Below are 22,851 nucleotides of genomic sequence, written 5' to 3' on the forward strand. Positions count from 1 at the left end.
GGCCATCTTAGGGCTCTTGACGAATTTCCATCCTCCCCTATCGGGGAATTTCGCTCTTGTTTGCTAACAAAATACTGCTGCGATTTTATTATCGTCGAGAGACGTCTCCTCCATTTAAATTTCAAAAGAGCGGCCATTTGGACGCTTTCATCGTTTTAATTCAGACGAAATAATAAAAAAATCAGTACTACGTGGCGCGTTTATAATAAGCGTGCGGACCACAGACGGAACGCACTCACTGATTGGTTGGTTGCACTTCGCGCTTAATTAAACCCGTTTGGATTGGACCATGCACTTTGAGCCTCCTAAGCGCTGTTTTTGATTGATTGCGAAGAAATTGCGCTGTTTGTGCAGTTTCCTCGGAAAGATACAGTCTTATTTGTAAGATCGCCGTCGGCTTATTGATTTATTCATTCCATTTTAAATTATGTGGTGGAAGGGGCATGTCTAGTCAATCTCCGATGTTATTTATGTCACCGCGACTTCTTCCTTTCTCAATTACTCCATAAATATTGGAACTGTCGGAGTAAATACGCTGGATATAAAGATCGAGATAAATAAATATTGCGGCTTAAGTAGGCCACCGATTTCAATAGCATGTGTGAGGAAAGGTTCGGGTCTAATTTTAAGGGTGTTAGATTGGGCTGATTTTACACGATTTGGGGGATTGAAGTAGGGTTTACACGAATTTCTCGAGGTTTTAATCGCTTAAAGCTGGTATTAGCCGGGTGGTTATGTCTGAAATGAGACAATTCGCACATAACGGCGGCGTGGTGAATTATGATAAAGGAGGGTTAGAGGTATTTCTTATCGGAAAGGGAGCGAACGGATTTTCATATAATGAGGGTCTGAATGGGGCGCGGCGTAATAATCTCTTTAGAGAGCTTTCCAGAATCGGATAACTTCGGTAGCAGTTTTTATAGTGTGTTGTGTTGATGGAAAGCTTACTTGAAACATACATCAACAAACTGTATAAAAATTAGGTAGTAGAAAATTGTAAACAAGCTGTTTGTTTAAAAAATCAAATTTTCTAGTAAATTCGAATTTAAAACTGAGCACTTAAAAATTTACTAAAGGGAGCTGAAACTAATTAAAAACGATGAGCGTGTAAGTAAATTAAATAGTGGAAAATGAAAAATAATGGAAAAACTTTACAAATGGAAGTTTTTTTCAAGAAAACCACTTCTGCAGGAAAGTTAGAAAGTTACAATTGAAAAACAAGAACATGATTAAACGTTACAATGATTTATGAAAGACGTAAAGTAAAAGTAAGTTTATTACCAAATAAAAAATAGAAAGAAACGTAGCATTCCAACACTAATAAGATGAAATGTAAAACCTATATATACAGGGTGATCATTCAAATTTACCTCTGAAGTAATAACTATAGAAGAACTTAACGTCTAACACGGAGGAGCAAGGATGGTAGAACAGATAATACAAAAAAAATGTTGTAAAATAATAAATAGGAAGAAAATCATATAGGAAACAAGTATTAAAACGCGGAAAAAAATCTACGAGAGCATAAAATAATAAAAAAAGTAAAGAAGTGAATGTAAAGGATAAGAACAAAGAAAAAGGAACTGAGTACTTGAATAACGACACCTCCTTGAAAGAATCCTTGTTAGTTCTAGTATAAAATTTTATTCGGGAAAGTATTTTACAACAGGCACTTGAGCAGCAATAAATAAACAAAAAGAGATTAAGACGACAGCATCTACCTGAGCGCTAGCATAAATTACAATAAATAAAGAAAAATAAATAAAATAAATAAATAACTTAAAAATAAGATGACTAACATCCAAATCACTCAATTTAGTTTTCTCGCTTGCACCAACTTATTAATCTCGTTATAGGTGGTTAGGATAGCTGGACTAGCTTGAATGGTATTTAACGAGGGACATCCACCGTGGGCCTGACATTCCGCCCCATCCTGTCCATCCTTCGCCGCCTTCATGTATCGGAAAAACCTTAAAATGTCAGGGTTGTCTGACGCTGGCTTCCTCAACTCGTTAAGTTCCCTGAAAAACACAAAAGCAATTATTTTGTGTTAGGAAAGCGAGTCTCCGGAGACTCCGAAAATTAAGGACAGAGTGGGATTCGGCGGTTAGGATTTATTGCGAAAAGGAATAATGGCTCGCACGGACAACAAATATATAAAAAATTAAATGCTTCGTAAGCCCAGTCAAGTCTCAGTCGTAGTTTTTTCACGTGATAAAACGAATGTCGGATTCTCAGTTTGTGTAAGCGATTTGTTAAACTACCGAACCGACAACTTGAAATTTTAAGTGTTACCTGCTTAGTTGTGCCGACACGAGGTTACTGTAGGGTGCATATTTGGCCGGATTTGCGTACATAAGGCACACGAGTCTTTCTCTGCACTTTTCAGTCTCTGAGGACTTGCCGTTGCCCAGTCCCAACTGTTGGAAGACGGCATCCAATCGCGACAGTAATGGACTATAGAAGGGGTCGTAGCTAGTCAAAAGAAGTGATGAAGATGGTATTTTATGAAAAACTTTATAATCAGTCTTCTTGGTCGGTTTTCTCATGTAGTAGTTGTCGTTCTGGGGGAGATACGCCACCCTGTTGTGCCCGAAGCCAAACCTGTAACGAAACTCCGCTATATTTTCACACCATAAAATAAAAACACGATAAAAAGGTGCCTTAATCTTAATGGAGCAATATCCCCTAATAGGCACAGAAAGTGGTTTCCAATAAACTCCTCAGTTTACAGTTTAATCATTTTTCGGTGCTAAAAGTTAAATGTTTGATGGATGTCGGATCGGAACGTAAAAAAATAATTGATAGGGGGAACGAATGGGGTCGTTTTTTATGCATTGATGTGTTTAATTGCCATCCGGGGGTTATTCGTTTGGAAAAAACTGTTTCGTTTTATTTATGCATCAATTACTTCAGAATGGGAGTGCCGTAACGTATATTTAACTTATTGGAGCAAAACTTGTCTTATTGATGAGCTGGATTAGTATGTTTACTATATTATGTTTTACTAACTGTGGATTTAGCAGAGGGAAATTTCGGAGATCTGGAAACTTGGTTACTGGATTTGATTTCGTGGCTTGTTAAAATTTCACGAGTTGATGAATTTTAATAGCGGGATGTTTATTTGGGGTTTTGCTACATGGGTGTTAATTTAAGGAACGGGAATACGACGGGCTAGTTTTAAATTTTTATGGAATATATACGATGGCGCTGAATCTAGGCTTGTTATCAAACTTTACTATACAGTATTTTCTTGTTTGTTCGAGTTGTAGCAATATCGGTGCGATTTTATGGTGGTTGCCGGTTGATCAGAAACAAATTAAAATTTATAATGAACCGATAAAATTCGATATCACATAATGCAAGCTACTGATGAGCAATTATTTTAACTAACAAGGTCTCGTTATTCATACTCTGACAAATTTCCGCGAACTTACATAACCTCCAACATATGCTAACAAGAAGCTAACTACTCCAGACAAAGGAACAACGAGCTAATGGAACCGGCATGTTCTTATTCACCGCCGATATCACGTTCAAATATGACGCAAATACCACTAAAGCGAATTTTCGATACAGCCTCCAGCGATTTCCCTTCCGATGTCCTAGACTCGTTAAACACTGTAAATTTACGGGACAACAAAGTGCATTTTAAACTTAACCCTTTTCGTCGTTGCGGCCCTTGTTACTTAATCTACCGAAGTAGCCCCCATTAATGTAACTGCCTTTATATTGGCTAAATAAAAATTTCATTCGCTAAGTGCATCTTTCATCCTCTACATTTTATCGATGGCGGAATGACACACTGTAAATAGCAGCGGGACATGGACCAATTAAGCGAAACAAAACAATCGCCTTGGATCCTGCGAGTCCTGAAACTAATTCGCCACGACGTCCTAGGGTAATAGTGCGGATAATTTGCTATGTAAATAGATCACTGGAGTTCCTGAAGTGGATTCCATCCGACGTATTTTTTTAAATGTCATGTAGTGGAAATGATATATGCAAATTGTTCACTGGCCCGTGGGGGTGACATAGTTTCGGCGAAATGGGACAATTGGTAGTTATTAAATTTGGGCGCAATTAAAGAGAATTGATGGCATCACATAAACTAAGTGGATTAAAATGTAAAATTGCGAGTAACATGGAAATCAAATTTAGGGTTTCGGCTACATTTTGTAATTAGATGTAACGAGCCGTCACTGACAGTTTTTGTATGAAACCGGCTAACTACTATCCCATTTGTCGGAATTGGTTTGTTTTGGGTTGATGCAATTATATTATTTTTAGTTAAATTAGAGAAAAGTAAAGCGAGTTTTAAACACTTGGGGGCAACTGTACATACTCGGCTTAATTTAATCTAATTTTAAACTGCTACAAATAGTTAATTAAAAGAACGAATCTACTACTGAAAAATTAAATCAACAATGTATAGATGTTTTAAACTAAGTATTTTAATTAAATTATAAAAATATGACGCGAAAAAAAAAATAAAAGCAAATAGTAATTAAATTTGTAAAGATTCAGCTTCAGAATGCATTTCAGTGAATGCAAATAACTCATCTGATGCACGCTGAATTTAAAAAAATAAAATGAAATTTAGATAGAGTTCCAAATAAAAAATTAGTTTCTCAGGTTCATTATAAAGTTTTCGAGGTATTGACTCAGCTGACAGAGATTAGATACGTGTTCTGGTAAACTTTCATGTCCTGGAATTTCAAACAAAAATTCATATAATATTTGCTTACTCACTTTAAAGAACATCTGACTGTCTTGTGTTGTAATTACCACGGTAATTTATATGTGACGTCGAAATTCTTTGCCTTATTGTGAATATCGTTTTGTAAATTTCTTACGCCAAATCGCCTGAAACTATTAACCTAAATGTGACCTAAAATATTCACACTGTATTCAAGAACATTTTCCATAGAAAATATATTTCCAGTTATTTTTACAGATAATTAAAAATCGACTGATAGCTCTGTTCGTACAAAGTTTTTGCGTAAGTCGCTGCTGACTTAATCGATTTTCACCAATAAACTCCTCCTCACCTGCTATTAGCATTCGGCGACGCAGTGCTCGAAACCACATTCAAAGTTAACCCGCCTTCGGCCCCTTCGACGCTGAAATCCTGTCCCCCGTCATTGGCGTACGGATCAGTGTCCTTAAACTCAAAATCTTCGATCGGCTGTTGCTGGTTATTGATACCTGCCGAAGCTCCTGAAATCCCCGAGAATGTAGACAATCCTTTCCCGAGGAGTTTGCCTACTCCTCCCAAAAGCGAGGGTAGGAACATGGCGATTAACATCGATTTAACCAATTGTGCACCGATGAAAACTGGAAGCAGTAGTTTTTTAAGGGCGAATGCTAGGAAACCCATGCCGAAACCTGTAAGGAAGGAGTTTCTTCCGGTGGTGGTGGCGGCGGTGGCGTCTGAAACCAAACGTGCATTTGTTGAGTGTGGAGCACAGAGTAAATGTTGTCTTCAATTAAAGCAAAGTTAGCCGCAGTTGTAGATTAGGGTCGCTTTTAGCGGTTTAGTAGCGGGACAGGTTGTCGACGATTATACACTAATGTTGGTGTTTGAATTATATATTTTTATTTTTCGAAATTATTTACACAAGTGATTGCAGAATTTGATTTATTTATTTCCTTAAAAAATTGATGACGTTATATCAAAATTTATGATATACAGAGCAGGGCAAAAGCATGGAATGGGTCAAAATCTGAATTCTGCTCTTCGATTTCTCCATGAATAGCTCATAAATGCTTTATTCAATTGCCATCATATGTGATATATGCAAAATCTATGCTGATGTTTCCAAGTGATTACACAGCCGTTGAACAAGTGGTAGAATAGGAATTGAAACGTAATTATACATTTGACTGGTCAATATAGGACACCATTATTCTCCACACAATACGGGATTAATGTATAGGATCTTCCATCTCAACCGATTAACTAAAATTACTTTGAAATACACAAACGTCTTTTTATTGGTGACTATCTCACTGAATCTGTGGGCAACCAAAGTTGCTTCACGTGGTCCATTCATAATACATATTTTGCTTATAAATTCAGTGTTTTCTTGCGTGCTCAAAGCAATTGGATGACTACTTTCCCGGCACAAGCCTCGTCAATCTCATTGGGAAGTGGTTGGAGGGCATGTTTGTTTAAGTATTGATGTATAGGCACAATGTTGTGGAATAATAGCGTTTCATTTAGCGCCCGAGGGAACTTTTGTCCGGGAAATAGTGTTTCATGTCGCTATCAGCGTCGACGATCACAAATCAGCTTGTTTATCAAAAATTTGTAATTTTCGTTAAGGCTGGAATCTCATTGTTGTTTTTATGACAAAAGTAAATAAATTATTCTCGATGTTATTACCAACGCAGCGTTTTATTGTTTGCTTTTTCGCTTTCAACATTTTTTCGCTTTTTAATTAGCATGTTCGTGAGCATCCCCGATGTAATTTATGAGTAAATAATACCGGAGATTTGCGTATTTTTTTGTTTTTGTTTTCATAAATACGCCTGCATATTGATAACGATGAGCAATTAGTCGGCTCACTATCAATAGGCATTAATCCGAAAGCTTTATCGAAATTACGGGTGCTGGAAATTTAGTGGACGTAGTTTTAAATCGATTATGTAACATTGTTCGCTGGAAAAGCGGGTTGAGCCAGAACTGCTTTTAGTTACATGAGAGTTTACAAAAGCCAAACGAACTTAAAAGCTTTTTTCGCGTTTGTTCAGAAAACAGAAATGTTTGTTAATTTTTTTTTTAGTTTTCCCAAGCTTTCAACTGTGAAATTTAATTTCGCCTGAATCCTGATCGAAATGTCATTGCGCGTTGAGAACTGGATTCTTGGAGGACGTGGGAGAAATAAAAGCTGCTTTTTAATTTTTTATCAAGCGCTCAAGACATACGTCACAATTATATAAATTTCTTTTTATTTTAAATATTTCTTTTTTCATGAGGAGTATGTAAAACGTTTTCAATTTGTATTTTTAAGTACACTACAATTATAGGTATGCGGTAAACGCTAATTTTAACGACAAAGTTGTTTACCATATGAGCACAGCATAATCGGATAATCCTTTTGAAAATGTCATTTTATTTGTTCAATAAAAAATATGTAATGTAATATATTAACGATGATAATACTGCTTGGGGAATAAGGTCCGAAATTGCTAAAATTTTGTAGAATTCAATTATTTAAAAAAATGTAAAGCATTAAATAAATTCAAATCTTTCTGTATACAAAGTGGTTTCTCCCAAACTCGCTCAAGTTTTCTCATCTTATTCTGAAACATTCCAATAATAGTACGTAAGTACCCTTATAAATATTCACGCCGTCATTCCTCTCAAAGGTTAAAAGCGTACCCTTAGACAAAGCGAATTCTTCCGTAAATCCTTCCTTTTACATAAATAATCAAGAAAATTTCTCTTCACACGTGCACGCGACCGGAATACATAAAATATAGAACATCCTCAGAAATTAAGAAAATCCATCGGAATCCTTATTTGCGGCGTGTTAAAATATGCATAGAGGACACGTGTTTGTCATATACGTGCCAATCCATAAAATTAAACCCACGCTAATAAAATCCTTTAGGCATAAAATTACCACCATTTCCAATTTATTTCCTAAACTAAATAAATATTCATTATTTAAAACAATAAACAGCTCCGAATAGATATGATGATTTGTTGATATAGTACAAGGATAATAAATTTCTGCTTCCTGTATTATTATAAAGAAGTTACAGAGTTATATTATTATTATTATTAGATACACTCAGTTAATTCTGCGTAACAAACATTTCAATTTTCAAATTTACTGTTTTCATTTAATTTTTGAAAATTGAAGGATCTAAAAATCTCCGAATTCCCCACAATTCCTACCTTGGAAGAATCTCGCGGTGGCGGGAATGTTGACGGACAAGACATGGCTGTCGGTGTATTCTTGGAGTTTCCTCTTCACGTAATTTTCAATGGTCGTAAAACTTCTTGACGAGACGCACATTCCATCATCGTCGACGTGTTTGCTTGTCACATTAGCGGCTCGTTCGATAACGACACCCGGTATTATCGAGTACTCGTCCACACTCAACACACCATCAACAAACCGCTTCAGCTCTTTATCTAAATCACTTTCACAGTCCAATTTCGAGGCGAACGAAGTCGACACCAAACACAACATGTAAAGCACTTTTATCAACATGTCACCTGTTCTGTGTCTCCATGTTGGATCCATTTTGAGGGTGGGCCATCTGCAAACAGGCGAGTGGTGTTAGAACAGTCATAAATGACGAGTGGATAGCGTTTATTTTATCCAAGAAAATACTGTGAGCCAGAATTGTTTGGGTTGATGATACAGTTTAAGAAAAAAGGTTTTTTTTATGCAAAATATGGTGGAGGCGCCGGGCACATTTATTTCAAATAAATCGAACGACTTTGAAAAAGTCTAAAATTTGATTTTGCGAAATTTTATTTATTTTATGTTGACTCCTATAAATAAGTAAAAAATATAGATGATACCAGTCACATATAAGAACAAAAAGTGGCCCAAGGGGGGATCGAACTCGCGACCTTCGCGCTATTACCATGACGCTTCACCAACTAAATTAATGGGGCATTGCTCTGCGTTCCTCATATACTGTTATGAAATGTTATTGTACAAATTGAATTTTTTTGCGACAATCTGGATACCTAAGATCAAGGCGGATTCATAAACCACAAGTACAGGAGTATATCATTTTTTAAATTTAAAAGGCATTTTTTTTAACTTTGTAGTACGAGGTAATTAAGAACTTAAAATTTTCTTGTTTCTTGTTTAACAATTAATTTTGGACAATTTATTAAAAAATATATAAAATATTTTTGTCGTATTATTAATCTTATTATTGCTGTTGTTAAGAAATAAGAGTAAGGTCGTTTAGAGGAGTCTAAGAATAACCAACAGAAGTGAATGGACCTTCACAACTTTGAACAATAAACACAACGAAAGTAGACTCGTTGCTTTCTACAACAAAAGAAACACGGAAACCAGGGCGTCATTTCTCACATCCCTCGATACAATTTATCCACCGTACATTACATCCTAATTGTCCATAAAATGTCAAGGTCACAGCATACACAACTCTCGACATTTTTTTCCAGAAAATAACCCACCCGGCCATGAAAATCTGTTCCAAAGCTCTCAGTCCGTAAAAAACCAGACAATGAAAAAATAATCCTTTATTATTATTACAAACGCGTATAATTAGCAGCTGCCGATTTGCATCGACTAAAACATATTTTTCCGATCGATTTTGTACCTATTGTCGTTTATGTAAGCGACACGTTTAAATCAACGTGTTTATAACGTTCTAAATTAACGATAAGCGAAGTTTCTTCATTCTCTTGAGCGCTTAATTAGTAATTTCATTAAGAAAACTGTTTCACCTCGAAATTTGTTTATGTCGAGCTAAAAAGTTAATTATAAAGACGCGAAAGTTAACATCTACACGGGGATTTTTTGTTTGTTGACAGAGCTTTCGTAGGTTAATGGGCCTGGAGGGTTGTTGAAGGAACAACTTTATTCTAAAAGGGCACACAACGTAATGGGTTATTTCTGTCGTTATTTATAAACACTGTACAGTAATAAATCCACTTCACTGTACACAAAGCCCTGTAAACAATGAATTATATTAACAAATTCGTATAATTTCCGGGCTGTCAATATTGCATTTTGATTAAGCATAATCAAGCTCTAAAAAAAGATGTTTGTGCGATAATACTTTTATATTGATTATAAATCAATAAAATAAAATATGACGCTGAACAAATTATACCCGCCGGGAATAAAACAATTGTTATTTGAAAAGCGGAAAAAACGTTATGTATGGGATGTGTGGGACACAAAAAATTATTAAAAGCAAAGAAGCGAAAAACGAAAATGCCACCGAAGGTTTTAGGTCTACTCTCGAACGAGCTCGGATTTAAGTTTCCCCGCAACCAATTCGTAACAAAGAGATACTATAACAGACTGTCGTCTTCTTCAAATGCCCCACGTTGGGCGCCACTTTTTATAACACGTGGTTTATTCCGTAAAAACTTTATTCAACAAAACATAGTATATACACTGCATAGACATAGACTGGTTACACGAGTTCTTAAAAATGGTCACTCCGCGGACGAACAGTCCTGATAACTCGTACACTCGCGAACACCCGGAGCGTTTTTCCACGGCCGGACCTGCGGGACCCCTCGGATACGCCGCTGATACTCAAGCCGACTTACTACTCGATTTGGACCTCCAAGACCCCTCGGATGCAAGGTGATACGCAAATGAGCTGTGAAGTTCGCAGATGGAAAAACTTGCCGAATCTGGCCGCTCGGGTCCTATGTAAAGGCGGCTAGAAATGCGTCGCGTGGGAGTGAAAGGGCGCACCGCCCTCTGGTAAGGGAGCGAGCGAGTACCGGGGTGCTGCGGCAGGGTAGTGGTGGTGCGTGGGCGTGACAGAGGGCGCTAGGGGTACTGATCGCGCTACAGTCTCCCCCTCAGGACCATAGGGTGCGTCCCCGCCTATTGGTCCTGCTGGATCTTTCTGGGGCGGCCTCGTCGTCGCAAGGGTTGTACCGGTGGCACGGGCTGGGTGGCTTCCTGCGTGGGAGGTTGGTACGGAACAAGGTCAGAGGCGTGATAGAGCCCTAGCACTACATCGGGCTGTTGATGGGCGGCGATCTCGTAGCTCGTGGGGCCGTGCCTTCGTAAGACCACGTATGGTCCGTCTTGCTTGGGGGCGAATTTTGACGTGAACCCCTGGGAGGCCTTACTCAATCGGTGTGTTTTGACTAACACCAAATCTCCGGGGGCATAAGCGGTGCTTGTTTTTCGGTGACGGTCCTGGTCGCGTTTTCGCCGGTCTTGCTCGGACTCGTGTATTTCCCGAGCTCGTTTCAAGGTTTCGTCCAAGGTGAGTAACAGCGGTGTGGCCTCTGGTACGAAGTTCTCGCGGAGGGTGATTGCGCGGAGGTCGTGCGTGACGTCATCTACGGTGCGGAGGTCTCGGCCAAACATTAGGTACGCTGGGCTGTACCCGGTGCCGCTACACCATGCGCTGTTCATGGCGAAGCGAATGGAGGGTATCTTCTCGTCCCAATTTTCGTGGGGCTGGTTGCCAATCTGTATGGCGAGCTGCGTTTTCAGGTCGCGGTTTTTTCTCTCTACGGGGTTGGCCTCGGGGTGGTATACAGGGGTGAAGCTCTGGGTGATACCTAAGCAAAAAGTAATTTTCTGCATTACCGCGCTTATGAATTGGGTCCCATTGTCGCTCACGATACGACGGGGAATACCGTATCGGAGGAACACCTCCGTTACCAAGGTGGTGGCGCAGGCTTCGGCGCTAGCTTCAGCCAAAGTGAAGAGTTCTACCCATCTGGTTGCATAGTCCTCTACGATGAGGACCCATCGGTGGTGTTCTTTGGTTGGGGGCAGTGGGCCAAATAGGTCCACGGCCAGTACTTCCATGCGGTGTCCCATTGCTGGGGTTTGTAGTAGGCCAGCGGGCTTCAGATTTGGGGCTTTGTAGCGTTGGCAGTCGATACATCCCTTCAGGTAGTCGGTAATATATCGTCGCATACCCGTCCAATAGTATCTTCGCTTGATCCGATAGTATGTTCTTTCGACGCCATAGTGGCCGGCGGTGGGTGAGTCGTGGTACTCGGCCAGTACTCGGGGTCGTTCGTGTTTGGGGACTACTAGCTGAGCCTCCTCACTCTCTCCATCTTGAGAGTATCGGTAAAGAACCCCTTGGTTGAGTAGGTAGCCGCGAGAGGTCCACTGCTGGGAAATCTCGGCTTGGGCGTGGACCAGGTCGTCCATAATCTTCCTAATTTCTTCGTCCTTGCGCTGCTCGCTTCGTAGTTCGTTGGCTTTACGTGTGGGGAGGTCCACTTCTACGGAGTCGATGGCCACCTCGGGTAGGTGGGGTCGTGACAACATGTCTGCTACTACGTTGGCCTTACCGGGCGTATATTCGATGGTCAGGTGGTACGGCTGCAGCTGCAGTGCCCACCTCGCTAGACGTCCGGTCGGTGTCTTTAATGTCATCAGCCATCGGAGGGGCTGATGGTCGGTGATGACCACGGTTGAGGATTCTTCTAGATACCCACGGAATCTTCGCACGGCCCAGACAATGGCGAGGGCTTCGCGCTCCGTGGTGGTGTAATTCTGCTCGTGGTTCGTGAGCAGGCGGCTTGCGTACTCGATCGGGCGCTCCTCCGGGCCCTCCCCCTGGAGTAGAGCCGCTCCTAGGGCGTAAGCGCTTGCGTCCGTGCGCAAGACAAACGGTTCTTCGGGGTTGGCTTGTCGCAGGATGGGGGCGTCGGCCAATCGCTGCTTCAGTTCTTCGAACGCTTCTTGGTGGGTGGAGTCCCATTGCCATGCGGCATCTTTCTTTACTTCCTCCTTGAGCAATTGCCTTTTCGTGGCGTTCAGCTGATAAGGAGGCACCGCGATCGGGGCGTGGTCGCCTGTGTCGATGCGATGCTCGGCGTATGGGGTAGGCGGGCCGTGCGCCTCAAAAGCGTCGGCGAAGTCATCCACCAAGTCGTCAAACTTCGCGCGGGTCGGTTCGGTGAACCCGGTGCCTTCGTTGGCTTGCAGGTGCAGAGATGTTATGAACAGTCGCCGGGGCCCGTCGGGGAAGAGGCCCATTTCGTATTCGTCCATTTCGCCCGTCGTCATCGCGGTCTCCGCGTCTTCCCACATGTGTTCCGTCGCGTACGGAGCCTGATACGTGGTCCATATGCCGTGGGGGGTTACCAGTCCCTTGGAGGTATCGCGTTTCGGCGGTGCTGGTGGCGGGGGCCCGTAGCCTTCTTCGATGTCTCCCGCTTCCATGGGTTCCGATTGTGTGATTCGAACTTCTTTTATGGTCGTGGGAACTCCTTTTCTGGCGGGCGCCTCGGCTCCGTCGACGTCGACGAACGGGTAGGTCCGCGTGATGTCGCCGCCAAAATAGAACCGTCGTCTCGCCAAGTCGGGGATGATTCTCGCGTCCTCTATGAAGTCCGCGCCCAGCAGGGTGCGGGTGTTGCAAGAGTCGGACAACACGATGAAGGTGGTTTCTACGTGTCGTCCTTGTACGCCTACCTTGGTCGTGACGGCCGGCACCTGCAGGTGCTTGCTCGTGCCGTCTGCAAGGGTGGCGATCACGTTTTCCGTCCTTGCTTTGTGTCCCGTTTTTATCAGGTGGCGGTACAATGTAGCGCTGGCCACGCTATTGCACGCGGCCGTATCGAGGTAGCCGGTGCCTTCTTCTCCGGCGATTTTTATGTGGATTGCCGGGCGGGACCGTGGTTGGATCGTGCCGGACCTCAGCGCACAGAATGCCATGTTGCGTGCGGGTTGGCTGGCGTCGGTCGTGTTACAGGTGGGGCAATTTCTTCTAAACACCCCCGGGGCGTTGCAACCGTAACAACGCACTGGCTCAGCGGGCGTCCGGGTTGCCGGTCCGGGAGCTGGGGCAGGTCCTCGTGGTCTCCGGCGGCAAGCGGTTGTGTCGTGGCCAAAAGCTCTGCAGACGTCACAGCGGAGTCTGGGGCCGCGACTTCGGTTTTCGTCTGCTTTGGGGCCCTTACCATTTGGTTTCGCGTGCGAGTTTTTCCCTTCTCGCTCGCTCTCTTCGACGGCGCGGGCCTTGTGGAGGAGATCTGCGAAGGTGTCCACTTCCGTACGGGCGATGCGGTCTCTAAGTCTACGTCGCAGCAGTCCGTAGAGGATATCCATCTGCCACTGTTCGTCCAGCTGCCGGGACATCCGCGACAGCCGTTCGCGTTGGCGCGTGATGTACGCGTCGGTGGAGACCTCGTCCCCCTGAGGTTCGTCGAATATCTCCTTGAACAGGCGGTGGTTCGGGGCCCTCGGGGCGAAGGCGTCCCTGATTAGTTGGACTGCGGCTGGCCATGTGTTGACGGAATTCCTTACTCCGTTCCACCACGTCAGCGCTTCCTCGCGTAGCAGGATCGGTAGAGTTTCTAGGGCGTCTTCGTCACTAATTTTCTCCAACCTCTTGTACAGGCTCGCGGTTGTAATAAATTCCTCTACACTCGAGGCGTTGCGGGAGCCGTTGAACCGGGCCGGGCAATGGCTGAAGTGTCTCGTCCCTGAAGATGGGTGCAGATCGGCTTCTCGGGGCCTCGCGACATCCCTGATGCCGTTTATCAGTTCGTTGAATTGTTCTGCGGACATTTGAATCGTCATCCCGATGTTGGTTCGCGGACTTCTTCGCGTCGGAATCTTCGTTTTTCGCGAAATTGTGGTCGGTTTCGGGCCCCTTCGTTGGGCGTCACTTTTTATAACAGACGCCTTCTTCGTGCCACTAAGTTGGGCGCCACTTTTTATAACACGTAGTCTTCTTCAAATGCCCCACGTTGGGCGCCACTTTTTATAACAGACTGTCGTCTTCTTCAAATGCCCCACGTTGGGCGCCACTTTTTATAACACGTGGTTTATTCCGTAAAAACTTTATTCAACAAAACATAGTATATACACTGCATAGACATAGACTGGTTACACGAGTTCTTAAAAATGGTCACTCCGCGGACGAACAGTCCTGATAACTCGTACACTCGCGAACACCCGGAGCGTTTTTCCACGGCCGGACCTGCGGGACCCCTCGGATACGCCGCTGATACTCAAGCCGACTTACTACTCGATTTGGACCTCCAAGACCCCTCGGATGCAAGGTGATACGCAAATGAGCTGTGAAGTTCGCAGATGGAAAAACTTGCCGAATCTGGCCGCTCGGGTCCTATGTAAAGGCGGCTAGAAATGCGTCGCGTGGGAGTGAAAGGGCGCACCGCCCTCTGGTAAGGGAGCGAGCGAGTACCGGGGTGCTGCGGCAGGGTAGTGGTGGTGCGTGGGCGTGACAGAGGGCGCTAGGGGTACTGATCGCGCTACAATACTCAAAAAAAATCTCAAGTTACACTACTGCGTGATAAATTTAAGTTTTACGGCTATGTTTCGGAATTACGGAGGCATTTTATTGCCGATCCTAAGGTAAATATTAACAATAAGATTAACTTGTTTCTGGAATTAATGCTGGACTTCTTCCAAAAAGTTTTCCATTGGAAACCATGAATTATGTTAGAAAAGAAAATATGCTAAACCTGTTATAACATCAAATTGATCCGCTATGAATCCTGGTCCACTTTAAAAGTTTTGTCCTCATTTCTTCACAATTCTTCCCTTAATTAGCAACTCCCTACAACATCATAAACAAGCTCTATAATTTCACAACTAAATAAATTAATTACCACCAAAACATTTATTGTGTTTTTCTTAACATCCAAATATACACCTACCTAATTATGAGAAATGTATATCAAACGCCAATTTTCTTAATTTTAACGATAACCTCCAAACTAATTAACTTTAACGCGTTGTCGTCAAAATAAAATTGCTTTTGTATAACCACCCCCTGCTGCTTCATGGTTACAAGTCATTTTCGTTAAAATTATGCCAAAAAGCTGGCTGCAATATGAGATTCACGACGTTCAATATAATCAACTTCAAGAAAGTTTTGAGCCCATTTACCCCAAAATTTCATTGTTTAAAGTTGGCGTCCTAGTTGTCGGAAAGATTTGCAGCTTGTTGCTAACTTGCCGGGACGCTGATGATCTAAGTTTAAAACATGATAATAACGTCGTGTTTCGCCCTACCGTTGTCTGTGAATAAACTTGAGAGACTTCTACGTTCAAAAATACCGCTATAATATCATAGATGGTTAATTTAAACTACAAATAATTGAGCTTGCTCGTGAACTTGAATATGCAGCTCGTGCAATGATCAGTTCATTATTGCATACACACATAATCTGCGCATATAAACAACGATGTTAACATTCGATGGAAATGCCAGACACTTAAGCGAGGAAATGACGTCGAAATAGATAATTGAATGTCATGTACCTACTCTAATAACGACGTAACTGTTTTTTCGCAATTACACTGCGAATTTTGTTTGGATGATATGACACGCTTCAGTGATGCCAACGGAATTAAGTGGACTTTTCGATTTGGTTTATGGCTTGTTTTGTTAAAATTGACACGTGTTAAGTGGAATTTATCTTTAATTGCATTGGGTTAGTAGGTTGCTGCTGACACTTTATAGACGATATGCAAACGTGTTGGAAAAGTAGAACTCGGGATAAGATCGGCTTGACGAAGACAAGGAATGCATAAACATATAGGGATCTGCATTGTTTTCGAGTGAAAATGTTTTGGTTATTTTTACCTGAGTGTTACCGAGGATGAATGTGGCAGAAAGCTTTCAGCGAATGCACTTTTAACTTAATTAAAAATTTGACTAATTTAGAGTGACACAATTTCCGAGAGACATAGCGCCTTATTGAATAATTTAACACAATTATCTGTGTAACTTGGAACAGAAATGAGATTACGATGCCATAATTATTACAACTTTCTATTTGATAATGTTCAGAGACTTCGTGTCTGTGTTATATTAAACTAAATTAGCCACACCGCAGCACACATACGCCAAGTGGTTGATAGCATTTTCGCTAAATTTGTCTCTGACGTTTAATTATAGTATAAGCAGTGAGAACTGAATTAATTACATTTATAGTACGATTACGAAATGGGGCAGTAGGTGGTGCGAAAAATCACAAATAGACGCAGGTGTTAGGTATACAATTTGTTGTTTTATATTTCCTATTTTTATTTACCGTACGAGGACTAACAGGATTAGTTATGAAAAATTATTCCATCAGAGTCATGGTCACTCTACTTTTGCAAAGTGGCACAGTGCATTGCATACTTGTGCACTTGCTAATCGCACGACTATTATACTAATTTTCAGTATTCATAAGGAGCAACTAACTTTTCACTTTCTTTTAAATATATTCCTTGTCGTCCTATAAATTTAGGTCCAGACTTTCGTTCCGATAATGTTGTTTATTTTCAAACGTCATATAACTGACACTTATATGACGCTCTTACCGGGGTTTAAGTGTCATTTCTATGACACCGTGTTTGAGCGGCGTATAAGTACTACTTATACTCCGCCGGCGTATAAATAAAACATTTATACTCCGCCGGAGTATAAATATGTGAAAATCATAGTGGTTGTCAACCATAGTAACCATGGAAAGTGAAATCAAGGCAATTCCTTAATGAAGCAAGAAGATAGGAAATAATCATTTCAAAAGAAGATTAATCGTTTGAAAATAAAATATTGTATTTCATTCCGAGTTTAAGTGACTTCATGTGACTCGTATGGACTTAATTCGCCTCGCTATCGCTCGGCGTTTAATCGTCCATACTCGACACATAAAGTATCACTTAAACTCCTAATAAAATAAATATCTATTATCGAAGGTTATGCTGCATTTTGTGTTTTAATATTTTATATTTTGTGTATAACGCCGGTACGATAACAACTCTATGTGTAAACAGAATTACAAATAAAGCTTTTGTTTTGTTTGTGCGATCGTTGTATTTCAATTAACGGGCAATATCACGGTTATTAGTGAAGATATTGATATACGATAAAAATCAAGTTTAACGACAATATAACTAGTGTATAGCAGTGTTAAAAGTGTGTAAATACAACCACGTTTTACAGCTTTAATTTTTAATACATTGTAGAAACTTAAAACATTAATTTGAAGTGGGAATTATTTTATTATGACCTTGTTTTAATTTTCGAATATATAATACCATGACAGAAATATTTTTTGGAACAATACCTCACATTTATTTGTGTAAAAACAATAATGTACTAGTACAAATATACAGAATAATAATGATCTACAAGCCTAATATGTGTACTGCACGAGTCGGAATTGACATACGTGTCGTTACTGAATCATTGAGCGGAACATTTTCCAATGCGACAACTTGTCAAAAACAGGTATAGTTTTGCGTTTTAATCATGCATTCATACTTCAAGAGCAATTGTTTGACCGTTCACACGATCATTAATGAATTCGGGAAAACAAGTTCTACACGAATCTCAAAAAAAAATACAAACAATTATAATTTTACTTCCTAAGGATAAACTACTCCTTTTAATACATACAACGGTAATCCGTTTAGATAGCAACATAATTTAGAGCTTTATTGAAAAGGATTTTTAAACCATGTTCATTCCAAAATTCTGCAACACAAACTAGCTACTACAGTTATTATATTATCAAAACAATGTTTCCAAAAATAAGAATGAAATAAAAGACAGTTTCTTTTGAAATATAAAATTTATTTTTATCTTCAGTGAAATTTGAGGTGATGCAATCAGTGTTATGATGTTTTTTGATCACTGATATAAAGTTTGTTGTTCAGGTTATATATTTAAGATCATTTTAAGATGAAAACAATTTTATGGTTAAATTTTTATCGCGTCATTACTTATCAACTCGACATTTTGTGCTAAACCAGTTTACAAAGGCGTAATCGCTTTAGTCCTTAGTAAAAACTTTTTTAAGAGAAGTCACTTTTTTCAAATTTTTTGGAAAAAGGAAATTGTATCACACTATTCTCAATTTTGCTTCAGTCTCCATGCACAAATTTCAAGTATTTCTCACAGATTTTCTTTAACAGTGTCTGAAACATCACATTTTTCTTCCTAAGTAGTCAAATTGTGTGGCAACATATTTATTGACGCTGCTGAAAGGTAATTCAAGCTTTGTGTACTTCTAGTGCCAAAATATAATTTTGCAAAGTATACCTATAATATACAAGATATTAAGCGAAATTCATAATTCTTATTGTTATCTCTAGAGAGCGGAAAATATGCAGCAAAATTTTGGGAAATATGATCATACGATATGCATATGCTCAAAAAATTTAACAAAAGCGTAATAACCGAACTAAATTTATTTACAAATTACAAAAACAGGTTTCCTGAGCGTACGTTTTATTACAAAATATACATAAATCACATTTTTAAAGATAATATTCTTATACAAAAAAATAAATATACACAGAACAAATTAAAAAATAGTAGTAATCATTTAATTACTATTTTGGTAACAATTTATTTTTAAATATTTTTCGAAATACTCTAACAAAAAGTTTTTCCGGTGATTCTAAACCATGTATTTATAAATAAAATAACTGGGTACTACGTCCACAGATGTAAAAATACTTGGGTTTAGAGCAGGCGCAAAACACAGTGCCTTCTTGAAGAATAAGTTCAGGAAAAGGTTGAATCCATAAATTAATTTGGGTTATCTTCGACATATTGACACACCTGTATCGCTTTAAATGCTTTCAATGGAAACTCACTATGCAAAATAACAGGATAACGTCCCTTCGACTACCATAAAACATATTACACTAACCGGCAAAAAAAACGGCCACCCTGACAAATTTCGCAAAACCAAACATTAAAAATTATTAATTTAACTAGTAATCGTTATTTTATTAAAAAACCATTCACTATTGACAAATGATGTATTGTTTTATTTAAGAAAATATTGTACTTAATGGTCTGTTTTTGTTATTTTGTTAAATGTAATTTAATTATGCGTTTATATGTCTTCTTTTTTTGCGAATTTGTACAACATGTGTCGATACTGAATGGTTCTTTAATAAAATAACAATCACTAGTTAAATTAATAATTTTTGAAGAGGTTTTGGGAAAATTTTTCAGGGTGGCCGGTTTTTTTTGCCGGTCAGTGTATTAACACTTAAGTAACGAACAAAAATATTGGGAATGAACGGTATTTTCAAAAGTAATTAAGGTCCGAATTTACCTAGAGGTAACACCCAGTGGTTTCTCCAAACTACCATAAAACCCAAACCTTTCCTAGTTATTTGAAGCTCAGGACAATATTTGCAACATGATTCATGAAATTTCGTCTTTCTAGATAAATGCCGATGGATTGACAATCATTTTTTTTTTCAAATTAGCACAAAAATTGATAAAAATGCAAAATATGCACCCGTTACATGAAATATGCAGCAGAAGGCAAATATATGCAAATATGCATTTTTTTTATAACTGTATTCATTTTTAATTAGCATGACTCGTTCACTTATTGAATATCAAGACTTATATGCGAAAAATAATGGATATGCAAATTTCATAAAATCCGCTCTCAAATATATTAAAAAAAATTTCGCGTGTTATTTATTAGACAGAATTCACTTCTGAAGCACAATCAAACAAATAAATTTTTTTGAAAAAAATGGAAAATACCAATCACAGTGTAAAAAATTGGTCTAAGTTTGTTTAAACAGAAATTCTCTTGTCCATGAAGTACAGTTGGATAAACGCAGCCTTGAAAAATTATTAAATTTAAGAACATATGCGTATGTTTCTAGTGAGTTTTGATATGACGTCATCAACATTTTAGCAAGGACACTTATTACAGTTTTACTAGCTACAGTGTAATACTTATGATAACTATATTGTAAAATTGTCGAAAAAATAGAATGAACCGTTCTTGATTTCATCAGTAAAAAAAAGTTGCGGCATGGCATTGATCCGCGGACCTTTCATCTACCGTTAGACCACATCTGTGCTTATAAAGGTTTACACTATGTGAGTAACGAAAAAGATGTCTTAAACAATAAAAATATATAATAATAATAATAAACAAAATCTAGGTAGATTTATATGTCATTTTGTAAAATTTAAATTTGGTTTGCGTTTTACCACCTTCACAATAAAATTTGACGAGAATCGGTCCAGTAGTTTCGGAAATTATATATCTAATAAAAATCGACACATACGATAGACAGACAGACAAACAGACGAAAACAGGACACCTGAAACGTCGAAAAAACATGAAAATAGCCTCTAACCCCTTCGGCTTATCAGCATAATGCTCCAACGAACTGAGATAAGAGCGGTTACTGAACGTTCCTCTTATATTGTTATAGATGTTGTACAAGTTTGATTTTCTGGCAAAAATCTGGTTGTCCTGGAGTAAACAATGAAAACAGATTCATAAGCCGCAAGTACGGGAATATGTTATTTTATAAAATTTAATTAGTCTTTACCACACAAAATTTTGAGGTGACGTAATCAAATTGTTGGCGAGAATGTCCACACAAATTTTGGTTAAGCGTTGTAGCATGTACACGATATTCATAAAATATCTATACATAAGAATCAATCCTGAAGTGTCGACAATTATCTGTCTCATAAAAATCGACACAAATGACAGTCGGCAGACAGACGAGAGACAGACGGAAACAGGAAACCTATTTTTTCATACTGTAACGATCATGAAATGTCGAGCAAACATGAAAGTAACCATTCACAGGGTGGATCCTATTATAATACTTTCTTAACTTACGACCTACACTATATTCAACGTTTTCCTAAGTGGACACGCTGTATGATATTGAAAATATTGCTAGATTCATTTTAAGTGATATCCTGATCACCCATGAAAGTTGCAAATGCAGTTATATCTAAACAAGAAAAAACGTATTTTCAAATAATCACTGTGACCCAGAATCTAGATTTTTTTCTCTACGATAAATGTAAAAATTTGCAACCACACTTTACTTCTCAACAGTGTCATTGCTATGTGCAAAATCATAATAATAATAGATTTTTTTATTAATTTGACCTGAACTGAACTAAAAAATTTTTCACGTGTAGCAGCACGTTGTGTTAGTTTGGAAACAAAATACTAGAACTGCATTTACCAATAATAATAAACAAGTTGTAGGTGGCAGCTTTGAGGAGATTAATTTCCTGTATGCAATCGAACTTGACCTGGACTTCTGCCAGCTCGTTATTCAGTCTAGTTTCCTTCGCATTCCACTATCCTTAACTGTATTTTAATATCGCCTGCAAAACAAGATTTTACAGAATAAGGGTGTGTTATGAACCTGATAAACATCTGTTTTTTTGTTCGCGACGTGTCAGCCTTTGTAGCACATTTTACCGCATTTTAAGTAATCGAATCGCTCGCAATTTCTTTATTCGAAGCTACACCGGTGTGCTGATACCAGTTTTTGGGTGCTCACGTCACAAAATTCCCGCACCCGGTGCACGACCCCATTAATTTTTTTCTCTTATTATTCCCGATTACATCAATTCATCATCTCCCCAAATAACTTCCCACAAAACAAATTTCATCAAGTCGCCCACATCTCATCGCATAATAATTGAAACAACCTTATCATCCGCCAATCAACGCACCGAATCGCTCCGAAAATTAGAATTTATTTATAGACCCTGCTCCCTAAAACCGACTTTTAATTCGTAAACTTTTTCCTCCATTTCAATTTCGCCCTGTCACAATTCCATATTCAAACCCCGGCAATTAATCATCCCGATTTAGCATTTTTTGCACTCACCTGTCGTTAGCAAGTATCCATTTTTGCACTGCACGAACGTGTGGGAATGGCGGCACTTGGAGCACGTGTTCTTTTCAGAATTTTTCTAAGGAAAATGAATATGTCGCAAACTGTCTTGCACGTTTCTTGTATAGCACTAAGGAGACGTCGCGTTGGATGCACCTAGAGGTGTACAGGCATGGACTGTTGACTTGGAGAATTCAGGTCATGAGGTCACTCGTCCGCGACGGTGTTGCCCATGAGGTTGCGATGGACGGAATCGCCGATGCTATGGTATCGAGGAAGCCAAGAAATGGGTTTTTTCCGGGGATTCAAGGACATATTTGAGATTTGGAGATTGTGCTTTCTTGTATTGTTGGAAAGTGTGAATGGATGAGCGGACTGGTTTGGGAGCGGTTGTTGCTGGGGAAATCACTCAAAATTTTTGAGTTGATTGCACCAATAAAAATCTTCGGCTTCGTGCTGTCGCTGTATTACACAATAACAAAATTTTCGTTAACAATATTAAAGTAGGT

General features: G+C 39.5%; 1 protein-coding gene across 2 annotated transcripts; it reads right to left on the minus strand.

Moving 5' to 3' along the window:
- Positions 1-1,640: 1,640 nt before the first annotated feature.
- On the minus strand, positions 1,641-22,579 carry LOC135134547 (uncharacterized). Of its 2 annotated transcripts, XM_064063249.1 has the most exons (6): positions 22,337-22,579; positions 7,910-8,277; positions 5,389-5,433; positions 5,052-5,337; positions 2,296-2,604; positions 1,641-2,021 (listed from the first exon to the last, which is right to left on the minus strand). In XM_064063249.1, the coding sequence occupies exons 2-6, from the start codon at positions 8,259-8,261 to the stop codon at positions 1,811-1,813; spliced, it is 1,203 nt and encodes a 400-aa protein (XP_063919319.1). In that variant the 5' UTR covers positions 8,262-8,277; positions 22,337-22,579; the 3' UTR covers positions 1,641-1,810. The 2 variants fall into 2 exon arrangements, with proteins under 2 accessions (XP_063919319.1, XP_063919312.1); XM_064063242.1 differs by having other exon boundaries at positions 5,052-5,433.
- Positions 22,580-22,851: the final 272 nt, after the last annotated feature.

This window comes from Zophobas morio, unplaced genomic scaffold (assembly GCF_036711695.1).
Source record: "Zophobas morio isolate AGI-343-1 ecotype UQ-CSIRO unplaced genomic scaffold, CSIRO_AGI_Zmor_V1 ptg000004l, whole genome shotgun sequence".
In the NCBI taxonomy this organism is placed as follows: Eukaryota; Metazoa; Arthropoda; class Insecta; order Coleoptera; family Tenebrionidae; genus Zophobas; species Zophobas morio.

Excerpts from the sequence above, each read along its gene's own strand:
- LOC135134547 (XM_064063242.1), bottom strand. The coding sequence starts at position 8,261 with ATGGATCCAACATGGAGACACAGAACAGGTGACATGTTGATAAAAGTG. Across the intron at positions 5,434-7,909 it reads CACCGCGAGATTCTTCCAAG|ACGCCACCGCCGCCACCACC; the intron begins GTAGGAATTGTG and ends GTTTGGTTTCAG. Across the intron at positions 2,022-2,295 it reads GTGTCGGCACAACTAAGCAG|GGAACTTAACGAGTTGAGGA; the intron begins GTAACACTTAAA and ends TGTGTTTTTCAG.